General features: G+C 39.1%; 1 protein-coding gene across 1 annotated transcript in view; it reads left to right on the top strand.

The window, feature by feature from the left end:
• ATP8B4 (ATPase phospholipid transporting 8B4 (putative)) overlaps window positions 1–16,850 on the top strand; it is a 142,479-nt gene that overhangs the window by 90,990 nt on the left and 34,639 nt on the right. Inside the window, exons 15-17 of the mRNA XM_059057924.2 lie at window positions 1,469–1,616; window positions 4,419–4,602; window positions 5,280–5,503. Of these exons, the coding sequence (XP_058913907.2) occupies window positions 1,469–1,616; window positions 4,419–4,602; window positions 5,280–5,503 (556 nt within the window). The remainder of the gene's footprint in view (window positions 1–1,468; window positions 1,617–4,418; window positions 4,603–5,279; window positions 5,504–16,850) is intronic.

The raw sequence follows: 16,850 nt of genomic DNA, 5'->3' as shown, positions 1-16,850 counted from the left end.
CCCTCCCGCTCCCCTCCTTAACTCCCTAAACTTCACACATAGCACTCTGACTTTATAAATCTTTTTCTTTGATTCTGCAAACTGATTGCTAAAACGTATAATATCATCCCTGGAGCCAAGGGCATGTAACCTTTGGGTTCTCTGGGTTCCTAAATGCAGGATGCGATTTTGGTCCTGGACAGCAGAAAGGAGATGTTGAGCCAGAAGATGTGTTTTTTTTTAAAAAACTTAACTTGTAAACAAATTACTGTTACATTTTCAAATAATTAGAAAGCTGAAGGCTAAAATGATTGTTTTTGTAATGTGAACGTTCTCTTCTTTCAGAGGAGCCACAGCAAAAAACTATTTAAATAAATGCTTTCTACATAAGATGAGTCTTTGGGGAGCCATTTCATTTTGCTGTAAGACAAAACATCCATTTTCTGGCCTGTCTCTCACTCCCCATTCTCTCCTGGGTACTTGTTTCGTATATGCTAGTTGTGGCCTAAAGTGTTGGTGGCTGGCTTTGGCACTCAACTTCCGGAGCGCCGACTGTGTAGTTCCCTGGTTGTGACTGAAAGTTCTAGCAGTCATGTCAGCTTGCCCTCTGTTACTTCAGAGCCTGTCATCCAAGGGGTTCGGAGAGGAAATTTTCCTTCCTTTAAAGGCATTGTCTTTCCATTTTGAAGAGAAGAATAAAATGCCACTTCTAACGGTGTTAAGTCACCGTACAATCTTCCTCTTAAACAGCAGAGATGGTTGAGTTGTGGGCAGGGTTATTCTATAGTGCTGATTAGATCTAGGACACTGGAGGGAGTTTCCATTTGGAACTACCCTCTACACTTTGGTGTCTGTAGTTTCTTTCCCAGAAGATTTATTCTATTGTTTCAGCTGATGAGTACAATTTTCACTTAAAATATTCCATTATGTTATAATGACTATGCCAATTCAGTAAATGCCTTTATTTGTTTTTATTGTCAACTTTCTAAAAGATGTGCTTCTCAGAAGACTGCCGTTTTAAGTTGGATCATATTACATTGTTCTACAAGTTGATTATTTTATATACAGAATTCCCTGGAATTCCTAGAAGATTTCATCAATTGTCTTTAGTCTTTCCCTTTCCACTGTTTAACAACATCAGGTGCCAGATCCTTGGTTCTTTAAGTCCATGAAGCTCAGGTAACCTTACGTATCAAATTTATCAAGAGCCCCTAGTTCAAGCCAAGCTCAAGATGATGATTTAGCTTTTAGGTAATTTAAAACGTTCGAGATGATTCTGTTTTCCTTATGTTTACCCTCCTACTTCCTGGAATTTGCAAATTTGCTATGGTATCCCCATCGCAAAGAATTATCCAGCTAGCTTACTGAAACTGTCAGTCTGTCTGAATAGTGATGAAATGAATTTACCTCTAGGCCAGCCTCTCCTTAGAGTTAATAGGTATGCTCTGTGTACTTTGTTATGATTTGCCTTCCTCCCCTCTCCTTTAAGGAAAGCAAAGGAAAATTTGTTTGGACAAAACAGAAGTTTTTCCAATGGCCATGTAGATTTTGAAAAAAAGCAGCCGCTGGAGTTGGACTCAGTTGTAGAAGAAACCGTAACAGGGGATTATGCCTTAATCATAAATGGCCACAGTTTGGTGAGTTTGCTTAAGGCTTTTTTGTTTCTTTTTCTCCATCCCAATAATCATTTCTTTTGTGCTGTCATAATGAAATCTTTTTTTGTGTATTCAAAACAAAGGACACTACTAGAAATAGGGCATATGCACTGATTTCCTGTTTGCAAAGGAAAGGGAAACTTCTAATATATATTTCATACATTATTGCTTGAACCACCACAGTGAAGGGGAGAATCTAAGAAATACTGAATTCAGAGACTATCAATCTTGTCTAAGTGACTACAGACCGTTTAGCAGTACTGTTTAAGTGCTTTTCTGAGGGAGAGTGTCACAGCTTCCCGTTGTTTAATTACAATAATGCAACTGGATAGATGTATTGCAATTATTGCTCTTGCTAATGTTTGTGATTTGCAGAGCACAACCTGACCTTCATATAATTACCACACCAAATTATTGCCATTAAGATACCCCTAGTGGTTTTTCTAAATGGCAGCATTTTAGAGCGATGCCAAACAATTTGCTTTGATTAGGAAACCTGGTTCTTGTCGTAATAGAATAAACTTGCATTGTACTTTTAAAGTTGTTCAGGTTCCAAATCTTGAACAAATATCAAAAGCTCTTCTGAGTTTCTAATTTAGAAAACAAAAGCTCTGATTGTACTCCAGTGAAATTATCATTTATATGCACAAAGAGCTAATCTCACATCTTTCTCCGGTTTTGATGATCATTTTTCACTTTTCAGAGTTTGGAAAATAAACGTATCTTCTTGTAGACAGTTTCTTAGAGGACAAAAGAAGTTGGAAATGAGTATATTGTGTTTCCCCCCTTGTGATCAGCTGTCTGTTAGCTCTTAGTGCTTAGAGCATTATCCAGCTGGATTCCAGACGTAATGATGTGTTGCCTTCTACACCATGGAAAGTTACAGAGCTCAGTTGCAGGCCAAGCTTAGTTGAAAGTTTGTCAAGATGACACGAACTTCTCCTTTGCACACATGAGCAGCAACTGAAAATTCTAAGCCTGTCAGCTGGGACTTAGAGCTGGTGGTCTTCACGCTGAATTGCCCAGGGACCAACCACAATAGGGAAAGGGTCCCTAATGACTTGTGCTTTGACTTTCCCTCAGGCTCACAGAGGCCAGTGTGTGGGCAGTTAGAGTACTAAGGTGATAACACACATGATTCTCTCTCTGTTTCTAAATCTGTTGAAAGAAAGAGCTAAGATAGACACTCTTCAAGAACCCCTCAGCTTCAAAGCCTGAAGCTTATGAAACCATGAAATGTCATTTTTAATTTAAGGAGAATTGACTGTGTTTCTGCTAGTATTATGGTCAGAAGTTTTTTTTAAAAAAATCATGATTCCAATTTGCTCAAATCTTGATGCTTTGCAGAATGTAATTGGGTCTTTCTTTCTCACAGTCTGTGTCTAGGTTTTTCACTTGTTGATAATAAAGAAAAAAGAAAAGAGAGAGATGGGAACCATTCTGAGCAAGACATCCAGTTACACGCTTTCTCTTTCAGAGAGGGTAATTATGTTTGAGAAAGCTAACTCACAATTTCCCCTAAGAATTGTAGGCTTTGACATGAGAATTTTCTACAGTAGGGTCATGTTTTTGTACTCATTCACCCATCCTTCCATTCATTCCATTAACATTCATTAAGCATGCCCAGGTCACCATACTAGAGGTTGAGGATAAGGATGTGAAGAGAACACAGTCCTTGTTTTAGGGATTGTCATCTGGTGAGAGCTAATCTCACAGTGGTATGACAAATACTATAAGGAGGAATGGACACAGTGCTTTGAGAGCATAGAGGCAAAGCAGCACATTTAGTTCCTCATGGGAAAATCAGGGAAGACTTCCTGGAGGAAGTGATATTTTCAGGTAGAGGAGACAGCAAGTGCAAAGGCACAAAGGCAAGAAAGAACCTGCCAAATTATGGAAACAAGCAACTTGGCCTGACAGGAGTAAAGAGTAAACCTGAAGGTGATGGTAGAAGACAGACTCAAAAGGAATATAGGGGCCAGAGTGTGAATGGGCTATGAACATCTTGCTAAAGATCCATTCAAAGATAATGATGACTCAAAGTTTAGGTGGATTCCTGTTTTCTCTTAATATGTTTATTAAATAATGTAGAGATGTTTTCTAGAAAAAAATTGTACTTAATTACAAAGGATTATGTTCTCTTTTTCAGTCCTTCTTTGGTACGTCTAAAGACTCTGATGTATTTGGAGAAGTGCAAGGGTGTAAATGGTTGGGGAGCCCTGTCTGAGACACAGGTTGCATGCCACCCTTTGCACAGGCCTCTCTTGATTTCAGTCACTATGTTCTTCAAGGGCTAATCTCCAGATCATCTGCTTCTCATTTGCTCTCACATTAATAAACACAACAACAAACACTAAATATTCAAAACAACAGTGCAAAGGAAACAAAAATGTCATCATGTAGAATAGACAAATCATCATTTTGTAGTTCATTCTAAACTTGGTGAGGTGATGGATTGGTTCTGGCCTTTGCTTTTCCTTATTTTAGTGGGTTCCGGACCTTTTCCAGCATTCAAATGTATCTCTCCAATGCAGCACGATAATGCATCAAGGAGGAAACACAGGGCACTACATCTTTTACTTTTATGGTAAAATTCCTTGGCACTAAGTAGGAGTTCAATACTCTTTTCTTTTGTTGTTTGTGTGGCCCTGAGTCGACAATGACTTGTTGAAGTGAATTAAACTGTTTAGAAATCATCTGAGAAACAAGAAATCTGCTTCGCAAATGACATCTCTCATTTATTATTTCTCGTTCTATTGTGGATTAAAAAAAATAATAACGTAGGCCCATGCTCTAGAAAGTGATGTCAAGAACGATCTTCTAGAACTTGCCTGCATGTGTAAGACTGTGGTTTGCTGCCGAGTAACCCCTCTCCAGAAAGCTCAAGTAGTAGAGCTGGTGAAGAAGCACAGAAATGCTATCACTTTGGCCATAGGCGATGGAGCCAATGACGTCAGCATGATCAAAAGTAAGGGGACATTTGCTCAACGGGGCGTGCTGCAGACCTGGAGCTCCCAGGTTCAGCACTTGGCAATATGTAATGGAGATTGCATTGCAATTTAATTTTCCCAGTGTTCCTGAAATGAATACTTTTAGGGCTCAATTCATCCACCATTATTAGCATTCATTAAAAAAAAAAAAACACCTTGTCTTTAATTAAATCATGTATGTATTGGTCACTGTTTGGAGAAATAAGTAGCTATGGTGTAGAGGAATGAACATTAGATACACAGTCCCAACACTAAGGTTTAGTCCCAGCTTTGCCACTTACAAATTGTAAAACTTTGTTCAAGTTACTGAACTTTCTGAGTCAATTTTCTCTTTTGAAAAACTAGGATAAATACCTATCATGAGTGTTTCATGAGATAATGTATGGGGAAAATTATAAATGCTATGGGTTTCTGTGAATAAATAATAACATACAAGAAGAGTGATAGGGGACTTCCCTGGCGGTCCAGTGGTTAGGACTTGGCGCTTCCACTGCTGTGGGCCCGGGTTTGATCCCTGATCGAGGAATTAAGATCCCGCAAGCCGAGTGGTGTGGTCAAAAATTTAAAAATAAATTTAAAAAAGAGGAGTGATAGGTTCCCCAAAGAGGTTGTATCTTTGTTTGGGGAGTGAAACTGTCCCTCTTCTCCTTTGTAGGTGCTCACATTGGTGTCGGCATCAGCGGCCAGGAAGGACTGCAGGCAGTCCTAGCCAGCGACTACGCATTTGCACAGTTTAGATACCTCCAAAGGCTTCTCCTTGTTCATGGAAGGTGGTCCTATTTCCGAATGTGCAAATTCTTATGCTATTTCTTCTATAAGAATTTTGCATTCACACTTGTGCATTTCTGGTTTGGTTTCTTCTGCGGTTTCTCAGCCCAGGTTGGTAAAAAGTTTCTTTCTTTTATATGATCCCCTGGATTGTAGATGATTGTTTTTCATGGCTCTTTACTAATCAATAGAGATCATTTTTATATGTCTAATATAAATGACAGTGTGACAAATTATGTAATTGATAGTTGACTTGAGCTTTGAACCCTAGAAGAATATATATTTAGCTAGAGTTTTATTTTTTGCTTATTTACATAGTAACTAATGATGACTCCTTCCTGTGCATTTCAAAGATTTCATTGAAATTTTGGGTATGATGACAGGTAAGCTTGATGTAGAGTTTTAATTCAGAATCTGAGAAACAGTAATAAGGAAAGTTGAGGCATATCTGTTGGAAAGATAATCACTAGCCCAACACACTGAATGTAAATATTTTAAATCAGGGGAAGGAATTGCTACCCTGACCTCAAGGCTGTTCGACAGCAATTCATCAGCTAAAAATTGATCCACAGGTTATATTGGTAGGAAGGAAGAAAAATTAGCAAATTTGTAAATTAGGATTCTATTTTTATATCGACTTTTAGACATTTTAAAGGTTACTTAACCCCATATCTTGGATATCAGGAAAGTTTTGACCCTGGGTATCAACTGTGAAATATAAGACTTATAGCATTTAAATATATTTATGAATAAAAAATGGCATCAATATTTTAAACAACAGCAACAAAAGAAAATGGTTGTCCTTGAGAATGAAATAGTAATCATGACTATCATTAGAGATTTCTTCAATTGTTTTTCCTTACTCTTGTTTTTTTTTTTTTTTTTTTAACATCTTTACTGGAGTATAATTGCTTTACAATGGTGTGTTAGTTTCTGCTTTATAACAAAGTGAATCAGTTATACATATACATATGTTCCCATATCTCTTCCCTCTTGTGTCTCCCTCCCTCCCACCCTCCCTATTCCACCCCTCTAGGTGGTCACAAGGCACAGAGCTGATCTCCCTGTGCTATGCAGCTGCTTCCCACTAGCTATCTATTTTAAATTTGGTAGTGTATATATGTCCATGCCACTCTCTCACTTTGTCACAGCTTACCCTTCCCCCTCCCCATATCCTCAAGTCCATTCTCTAGTAGGTCTGAGTCTTTATTCCCGTCTTACCCCTACATTCTTCATGACTTTTTTTTTTCTTAGATTCCATATATACGTGTTAGCATATGGTATTTGTTTTTCTCTTTCTGACTTACTTCACTCTGTATGACAGAGTCTAGGTCCATCCACCTCACTACAAATATCTCAATTTCGTTTCTTTTTATGGCTGAGTAATATTCCATTGTATATATGTGCCAAATCTTCTTTATCCATTCATCTGTTGATGGACACTTAGGTTGCTTCCATGTCCTGGCTCTTGTAAATAGAGCTGCAATGAACATTTTGGTACATGACTCTTTTTGAATTATGGTTTTCTCAGGATATATGCCCAGTAGTGGGATTGCTGGGTCATATGGTAGTTCTATTTTTAGTTTTTAAAGGAACCTCCATACTGTTCTCCATAATGGCTGTATGAATTTACATTCCCATCAACAGTGCAAGAGGGTTCCCTTTTCTCCACACCCTCTCCAGCATTTATGGTTTGTAGATTTTTTTGATGATGGCCATTCTGACTGGAGTGAGATGATACCTCATTGTAGTTTTGATTTGCATTTCTCTACTGATTAATGATGTTGAGCATTCTTTCATGTGTTTGTTGACAATCTGTATATCTTCTTTGGAGAAATGTCTATTTAGGTCTTTTGCCCATTTTTGGATTGGGTTGTTTGCTTTTTTGTTATTGAGCTGCATGAGCTGCTTGTAAATATTGGAGATTAATCCTTTGTCAGTTGCTTCATTTGCAAATAGTTTCTCCCATTCTGAGGGTTGTCTTTGGGTCTTGTTTATGGTTTCCTTTGCTGTGCAAAAACTTTTTAAGTTTCATTAGGTCCCATTTGTTTATTTTTGTTTTTATTTCCATTTCTCTAGGAGGTGGGTCAAAAAGTATCTTGCTGTGATTTATGTCATAGAGTGTTCTGCCTATGTTTTCCTCTAAGACTTTGATAGTATCTGGACTTACATCTAGATCTTTAATATATTTTGAGTTTATTTTTGTGTATGCTGTTAGGGAGTGTTCTAATTTCATACTTTAACATGTACTTGTTCAGTTTTCCCAGCACCACTTATTGAAGAGGCTGTCTTTTCTCCACTGTATATTTTTGCCTCCTTTATCAAAGATAAGGTGACCATGTGTGCATGGGTTTATCTCTGGGCTTTCTATCCTGTTCCATTGATCTATATTCCTGTTTTTGTGCCAGTACCATACTGTCTTGATTACTGTAGCTTTGTAGTATAGTCTGAAGTCAGGGAGCCTGATTCCTCCAGCTCCATTTCTCGTTCTCAAGATTGCTTTGGCTATTCGGGGTCTTTTGTGTTTCCATACAACTTGTGAAATTTTTTGTTCTAGTTCTGTGAAAAATGCCAGTAGTAGTTTGATAGGGATTGCATTGAATCTGTAGATTGCTTTGGGTAGTAGAGTCATTTTCACAATGTTGATTCTTCCAAGCCAAGAACATGGTATATCTCTCCATCTATTTGTATCATCTTTAATTTCTTTCATCAGTGTCTTATAATTTTCTGCATACAGGTCTTTTGTCTCCGTAGGTAGGTTTATTCTTAGATATTTTATTCTTTTTGTTGCAGTGGTAAATGGGAGTGTTTTCTTAATTTCACTTTCAGATTTTTCATCATTAGTGTATAGGAATGCCAGAGATTTATGTGCATTAGTTTTGTATCCTGCTACTTTACCAGATTCATTGATTAGCTCTAGTAGTTTTCTGGTAACATCTTTAGGATTCTTTATGTAGAGTATCATGTCATGTGCAAACAGTGACAGCTTTACTTCTTCTTTTCAGATTTGGATTCCTTTTATTTCTTTTTCTTCTCTGATTCCTGTGGCTAAAACTTCCAAAACTATGTTGAATAAGAGTGGTGAGAGTGGGCAACCTTGTCTTGGTCCTGATCTTAGTGGAAATGGTTTCATTTTTTCACATTGAGGATGATGTTGCATGTGGGTTTGTCATTTATGGCCTTTATTATGGTTAGGAAAGTTCCCTCTATGCCTACTTTCTGGAGGGTTTTTATCATAAATGGGTATTGAATTTTGTCAAAAGCTTTCTCTGCATCTATTGAGATGATCATATGGTTTTTCTCCTTCAATTTGTTAATATGGTGTATCACGTTGACTGATTTGCGTATATTGAAGAATCCTTGCATTCCTGGAATAAACCCTACTTGAACATGGTGTATGATCCTTTTAATGTGCTGTTGGATTCTGTTTGCTAATATTTTATTGAGGATTTTGGCATCTATATTCATCACTGATACTGGTCTGTAATTTTCTCTGTTTTTATTTATTTATTTATTTTTGCTTCTTTTTTTTTTTTTTAAATCTTTATTGGAGTATAATTGTTTTACAATAGTGTGTTAGTTTTTCCTTTACAACAAAGTGAATCAGTTATACATATACATATGTTCCCATATCTCTTCCCTCTTGCATCACCCTCTCTCCCACCCTCCCTATCCCACCCCTCTAGGTGGTCACAAAGCACAGAGGTGATCTCCCTGTGCTATGCGGCAGCTTCCCACTAGCTATCTAATTTACATTTGATAGTGTATATGTGTCCCTGCCACTCTCTCACTTCGTCACAGCCCACCCTTCCCCCTCCCCATATCCTCAAGTCCATGCTCTAGTACGTCTGTGTTTTATTCCCGTCCTACCACTAATCTCTTCATGACATCTTTTTCCCTTAGAGTCCATATATATGTGTTAGCGTACGGTATTTGTTTTTCTCCTTCTGACTTACTTCACTCCGTATGACAGACTCCAGGTCCATCCACCTCATTATAAATAACTCAGTTTCATTTCTTTTTATGGTTGAGTAATATTCCATTGTATATATGTGCCACATCTTCTTTATCCATTCATCTGTTGATGGACACTTAGGTTGCTTCCATGTCCTGGCTATTGTAAATAGAGCTGCAATGAACATTTTGGTACATGAGTCTTTCTGAATTATGGTTTTCTCAGGGTATATGCCCAGTAGTGGGATTGCTGGGTCGTATGGTAGTTCTATTTGTAGTTTTTTAAGGAACCTCCATACTGTTCTCCATAGTGGCTGTATCAATTTACATTCCCACCAGCAGTGCAAGCGGGTTCCCTTTTCTCCACACCCTCTCTAGCATTTATTGTTTCTAGAGTTTTTGATGATGGCCAATCTGACTGGTGTGAGATGATATCTCATTGTAGTTTTGATTTGCATTTCTCTAATGATTAATGATGTTGAGCATTCTTTCATGTGTTTGTTAGCAATCTGTAATCTCTGTTTTTAGTATCTTTGTCTGGTTTTGGTATCAGGGTGATGGTGGCCTCGTAGAATGACTTTGGGAGTGTTCCTCCCTCTGCTATATTTTGGAATAGTTTGAGAAGGATAGGTATTAGCTCTTCTCTAAATGTTCGATAGAATTCACCTGTGAAGCCATCTGGTCCTGGGCTTTTGTTTGTTGGAAGATTTTTAATCACAGTTTCAATTTCAGTGCTTGTGATTGGTCTGTTCATATTTTCTATTTCTTCCTGGTTCAGTCTCGGCAGCTTGTGCATTTCTAAGGATTTGTCCATTTTTTTGGCATAGAGCTGCTTGTAGCAATCTCTCATGATCCTTTGTATTTCTGCAGTGTCAGTTGTTACTTCTCCTTTTTCATCTCTAATTCTATTGATTTCAGTCTTCTTCCTTTTTTTCTTGATGATTTTGGCTAATAGTTTATCAATTTTGTTTATCTTCTCAAAGAACCAGCTTTTACTTTTATTGATCTTTGCTATCATTTCCTTCATTTCTTTTTCATTTATTTCTGATCTGATATGTATAATTTCTTTCCTTCTGCTAAGTTTGGGGTTTTTTTGTTCTTCCTTCTCTAATTGCTTTAGGTGCAAAGTTAGGTTGTTTTTTGAAGATGTTTCCTGTTTCTTAAGGTATGATTGTATTGCTATAAACTTCCCTCTTAGAACTGCTTTTGCTGCATTCCATAGGTTTTGGGTCGTCGTGTCTCCATTGTCATTTGTTTCTAGGTATTTTTTGATTTCCTCAGTGATCACTTGGTTATTAAGTAGTGTATTGTTTAGCCTCCATGTGTTTGTATTTTTTACAGATCTTTTCCTGTAATTGATATCTAGTCTCATAGCGTTGTGGTCAGAAAAGATACTTGATACGATTTCAATTTTCTTAAATTTGCCAAGGCTAGATTTGTGACCCAATATATGATCAATCCTGGAGAATGTTCCATGAGCACTTGAGAGAAATGTGTATTCTGTTGTTTTTGGATGGAATGTCCTATAAATGTCAATTAAGTCCATCTTGTTTAATGTATCATTTAAAGGTTGTGTTTCCTTACCTATTTTCATTTTGGATGATCAGTCCATTGGTGAAAGTGGGGTATTAAAATCCCCTACTATGATTGTGTTACTGTCGATTTCCCATTTTATGGCTGTTAGTATTGAGGTGCTCCTACATTGGGTGCATAAATATTTACAATTGTTATATCTTCTTCTTGGATTGATCCCTTGATCATTATGTAGTGTCCTTCTTTGTCTCTTGTAATAGTCTTTATTTTAAAGTCCGTTCTGTCTGATATGAGAATTGCTACTCCAGCTTTCTTTTGATTTCCATTTGCATGGAATACCTTTTTCCATCCCCTCACTTTCAGTCTGTATGTGTCCCTAGGTCTGAAGTGGATCTGTCTGTAGACAGCATATATATGGGTCTTGTTTTTGTATCCATTCAGCCAGTCTGTGTCTTTTGGGAGCATTTAATCCATTTACATTTAAGGTTATTATCGATATGTATGTCCTATTCCCATTTTCTTAATTGTTTTGCATTTGTTATTGTAGGTCTTTTCCTTCTCTTGTGTTTCTTGCCTAGAGAAGTTCCTTTAGGATTTGTTGTAAAGCTGGTTTGGTGGTGCTGAACTCTCTCAGCTTTTGCTTGTCTGTAAAGGTTTTAATTTCTCCATCAAATCTGAATGAGATCCTTGCTGGGTAGAGTAATCTTGGTTGTAGGTTTTTTTCCTTCATCACTTTAAATATGTCCTGCCACTCCCATCTGGCTTTCAGAGTTTCTTCTGAAAGATCAGTTGTTAACCTTTTGGGGTTTCCCTTGTGTGTTATTTGTTGTTTTTCCCTTGCTGCTTTTAATATGTTTTCTTTGTATTTAATTTTTGATAGTTTGATTAATATGTGTCTTGGTGTGTTTCTCCTTGGATTTATCCTGTATGGGACTCTCTGTGCTTCCTGGACTTAACTCTTTCCTTTCCTGTGTTAGGGAAGTTTTCAACTATAATCTCTTCAAATATTTTCTCAGTCCCTTTCTTTTTCTCTTCTTCTTCTGGGATCCCTATAATTCGAATGTTGTTGCATTTAATGTTGTCCCAGAGGTCTCTGAGACTGTCCTCAGTTCTTTTCATTCTTTTTTCTGTATTCTGCTCTGCAGTAGTTATTTCCACTATTTTATCCTCCAGGTCACTTATCCGTTTTTCTGCTATTGATCCCTTCTAGAGCATTTTTAATTTCATTTAATGTGTTGTTCATCATTGCTTGTTTCCTCTTTATTTCTTCTAGGTCCTTGTTAAATGTTTCTTGCATTTTCTCTATTCTATTTCCAAGATTTTGGATCATCTTTACTATCATTATTCTGAATTATTTTTCAGGTAGACTTCCTATTTCCTCTTCATTTGTTAGGTCTGGTGGGTTTTTACCTTGCTTCTTCATCTGCTGTGTGGTTTTTTTGTCCTCTCATTTTGCTTATCTTACTGTGTTTGGGGGTCTCCTTTTTGCAGGCTGCAGGTTCATAATTCCCGTTGTTTTTGGTATCTGTCCCCAGTGACTAAGGTTGGTTCAGTGGGTTGTGTAGGCTTCTTGGTGGAGGGGACTAGTGCCTGTGTTCTGGTGGATGAGGCTGGATCTTGTCTTTCTGGTGGGCAGGTCCACCTCTGGTGGTGTGTTTTGGGGTGTCTGTGGCCTTATTATGATTTTAGGCAGCCTCTCTGCTAATGGATGGGGTTGTGTTCCTGTCTTGCTAGTTGTTTAACATAGGGTGTCCTGCACTGTAGCTTGCTGGTCGTTGAGTGGAGCTTGGTCTTGGTGTTGAGATGGAGATCTCTGGGAGATTTTTGCCGTTTGATATTACGTGGAGCTGGGAGGTCTCCTGTGGACTAGTGTCCTGAAGTTGGCTCCCCCACCTCAGAGGCACAGCACTGACTCCTGGCTGGAGCACCAAGAGCCTTGCATCCACACGGGTCAGAATAAAAGGGAGAAAAACTAGAAAGAAAGAAGATAAAATAAAATAAAATAAAGCAAGATAAAATAAAATAAAGTTATTAAAATAAAAATAAAAAATAATTAAGAAAAAAAAAAAATTTTGAAGTAAACAAAAAACAGCCAGACAGAACCCTAGGACGAATAGTGAAAGCAAAGCTATACAGACAAAATTTCACACCGAAGCATACACATACATACTCACAAAAAGTGGAAAGGGAAAAAATAACATATATTGCTCCCAAAGTCCACCTCCTCAATTTGGGATGATTCATTGTCTATTTAGGTATTCCACAGATGCAAGGTATATCAAGTTGATTGTGGAGATTTAATCCGCTGCTCCTGAGGCTGCTGGGAGAGGTTTCCCTTTCTCTTCTTTGTTCGCGCAGCTCCCAGCTTTGGATTTGGGCCCGCCTCTGCGTGTAAGTCACCTGAGGGCGTCTGTTCTCAGGGTTAAAGGAGCAGCTGATTCGGGGGGCTCTGGCTCACTCAGGCCGGGGGGAGGGAGGGGCACAGAGTGCGGGGTGAGCCCACGGCGGCAGAGGCCGGCGTGATGTTGCAACAGCCCGAGGCGCGCCGTGCTTTCTCCCAGGGAAGTTATCCCTGGATCACGGGACCCTGGCAGTGGCGGGCTGCACAGGCTCCCGGGAGGGGTGGTGTGGATAGTGACGTGTGCTCGCACACAGGCTTCTTGGTGGCGGCGGCAGCAGCCTTAGCGTCTCATGCCCTCCTCTGGGGTCTGCGCTGTTAGCGGCGGCTCAGGCCCGTTTCTGGAGCTCCTTTAAGTGGCTCTTAATCCCCTCTCCTCTCGCACCAGGAATCAAAGAGGGAAGAAAAAGTCTCTTGCCTCTTCGGCAGGTCCAGACTTTTCCCCGGACTCCCTCCTGGCTAGCCGTGGTGCACTAACACCTTCAGGCTGTGTTTGTGCCGCCAGATCTGACCGAAGCCCGAGGCTCAGCTCCCAGCCCCCGCCTGCTCCGGCGGGTGAGCAGACAAGCCTCTCAGGCTGGTGAGTGCTGGTCAGCATGGATCCTCTGTGCAGGAATCTCTACGCTTTGCCCTCCACACCCCTGTTGCTGTGCTCTCCTCTGTGGCTCTGAAGCTTCTCCCCGCCTCCGCCACCTGCAGTCTCCGCCCAGGAAGGGCCTCCCTAGTGTGTGGAAACCTTTCCTCCTTCACAGCTCCCTCCCACTGGTGTAGGTCCCGACCCTATGATTTGTCTGTTTTTTCTTTTGCCCTACCCAGGTACGTGGGGAGTTTCTTGCCTTTTGGGAGGTCTGAGGTCTTCTGCCAGCGTTCGGTGGGTGTTCTATAGGAGAAGTTACATGTGTAGATGTATTTCTGATGTATCTGTGAGGAGGAAGGTGATCTCCGTGTCTTACTCTTCTTCCATCTTCCTCAATTCCTCCTTCCTCTTGTTTTAGTTACTGGTTTCAATGACATACATGGAGCTAATTTTTTCAATTATTTTATTCCAGAAAAAATGAGTATGAATTAAATCTTGGCATGTTATGTTATCTTAAATGTGCCAAGGGAGATTAGCAAATCCTTTTTGTAATGCAAATAGGTTTTTTACATTTTCCCCTTTTCTGAGAAGTTGAGATTTCCTAAAGGCACATCCATACCCATTTCTAATTTTCTCTTTTAAGAATAACATTCCCCAAAGTAAAAGCAAATTCTGTTGATATTTTTGTTGGTATTTTTGGTAATATCTAGACAGTTGAAGTAAAGCTAAGTCTTGATTTTAGTTTCTCAGAAATAAAAGTTTTCTTAGCGCTGCTTCAGAGAAGGCACTGGGGTGGGGATATTTACCTGCTCACGGTTCCACCTTAGTGCAACAAAGACAAGCATGGGAATGTGGCCTGTGCCCTCCTAGGCCGTTGGCTTTTCCTCCACATGAGAATGCAGCAAGGTTATTTGCTAAGTGGTGTTTTAGAGGGATCCAGTTTTCATATTATAAAAGTTTGGGGCTTTTGAAAGATCACAAAACACAGAAGAGATGCTTTAACCCTTATTTACAGGTCTTAGGACACAGAGGAGTAGTTAGTGGTTTGAATGGGCATTCAGACACACCAAACTTGGATAGTCAAGTTTACTGCCAGAGTTGTCTTTGTTAAAGCTATGAAGTTGAAATGAATGTTCAGTGACTTCTAATCTCTACATTTAGGTGATTTTCTGCTCTGCTTTCAGGATCTGATAAAACTGGTCAGAGTCAAATGTTAAGCAACTAGATTTTTAATCTTCTCAACAGTATTTTCAGTTTAAAAGATAACAGCAAGGGAGAACAATGATTGCTCCAAAGACATGAGTATCTGATATAAACTCAGCTATAAGACACACCACCTGGCTGTAATTAGGTTTCTTAAATGTTTGATTTAATTGAGCATGTTTCTTTTCTGAGTTCTTTTCTTCTTTGTTTTATTATTTATTATTATTATTTTATTATTTACACTGAAAACTAGTTAATCGCACAATCTTCATTTGAATCCATTGTCAGTCCTAAACGGGCCTCTGTGTTCTTCCTGATGCTAGTGAGTTGAGCTGGGCCAGTGGTTCTCAAGCTTTAATGTGCATGGGAATTACCTGAAAGGCTTCTGAAGCACAGCTCCCCAGGCCCCACCTGACTTTCTGATTCAGTAGGTCTGAGGTAGAGCTCCCAAATTTGCATTTTTAACAAGTTCCCTGTAGTTGCTGATGTTGCAGGTGGGGTACCTGCAACATCAATACTTTTAAATATACTTTCAATACTTTGAAACCATGGGGCTGGCCAATATAGAAGAAAATCTGAAAGTATCCTTTTTGAACCCAGAGCCTGGAGTGAAATCCAATCTGATGACTTTTCATTTTGTTCACTCTGGACTCTACTCATCTTTTCTGAGGCAGAGGGGCCAGTTAAGCAAACAGCTTTCCCCCCCAAAAAGAATTGTTCCAGAGGGCTTAGAATCTTCTTATCAACCCTGCCAAAGCCATGGCCTCTGAGGCTTATACATGCACTAAGACAAGGTCAGGAGAAAAATGGGTATCTGTTTCAGGGGAAAGGATTTCTTTTCCTAATTCACCCAGTATCTTATGATTTTATCTAGCTTAACCCTGAGCTTCTCAAGGAAAGGAAGCATATCTGAGTCATCCATACAGCCTATAGTTTTGAACTGCGCCTGGCATATAGAAGGCATATAGTCATTTCAATGTTGTTGGTTGTTTCTAGAGTCCTTTCCTGTGCTTCCTTGAGGTAGATCCAGCAAGGAGAGTCCTTCCAATATGTGTCTAGTCACTCCTGCAGGTGCCACTTACTCTACCTGCACCAAGGGCCATCTCTACAGGTTTTGCATCTGGTCTGTGTAAATGTGTGCAGCCTGACCAGCACTGTGGGCTCAGTGTCTTAAGATCTAGTGTGATTATGGCATTGATTCCAGAAAGTAGAAAGATGTCTTTTTTCAGTGGTGTTAATATTAATATATGATGGCTAATTGGACCACAAATAATACATTTTTTATATATAGCTTCATTCTAGGAAAGACATAAAGTGGATTTTCCCTGGTTTATTTTACTTTGCCTAGGTCTTTGCTGATTTAAATAAGTCAATAATCCTCTTTAAGGAGGGGAGGAGTCACCACGTAAGACCAATTGGGCTACTGAGTAGAAATCTTGCACTGCTACCCATTTTGCCCTAATTTTTATGATGATATGATCAAATTGAGACCTAGATTTATACTTACTGGACAGGATCCCTGAATCCTACTATTTAAGGCTTTCATTCATTCAGTGAATATTTACTAAGCCCTTGTATGTGTCAGACTGTGATGCCTGCTGGAACTTATATCTCAGGTACGGAAAGGGATGTCTAAGAGATGCATTCTTCATGGACATGGCAAAATGTGATCTCACAAATTTTATTAGCTGTCCACATTGTGGAGAATTGAAGGTTTTATTTCCAGGATTTTCAGAAAAGTAGATAGGCTTGTCAGGAGAGTGGCAAGTAGTAATTTGTTATTGTCTGTTGGA

This window comes from Kogia breviceps, chromosome 3 (genome assembly GCF_026419965.1).
Source record: "Kogia breviceps isolate mKogBre1 chromosome 3, mKogBre1 haplotype 1, whole genome shotgun sequence".
Lineage (NCBI taxonomy): Eukaryota > Metazoa > Chordata > Mammalia > Artiodactyla > Physeteridae > Kogia > Kogia breviceps.
This window is presented reverse-complemented; position numbering and strand designations above follow the sequence as displayed.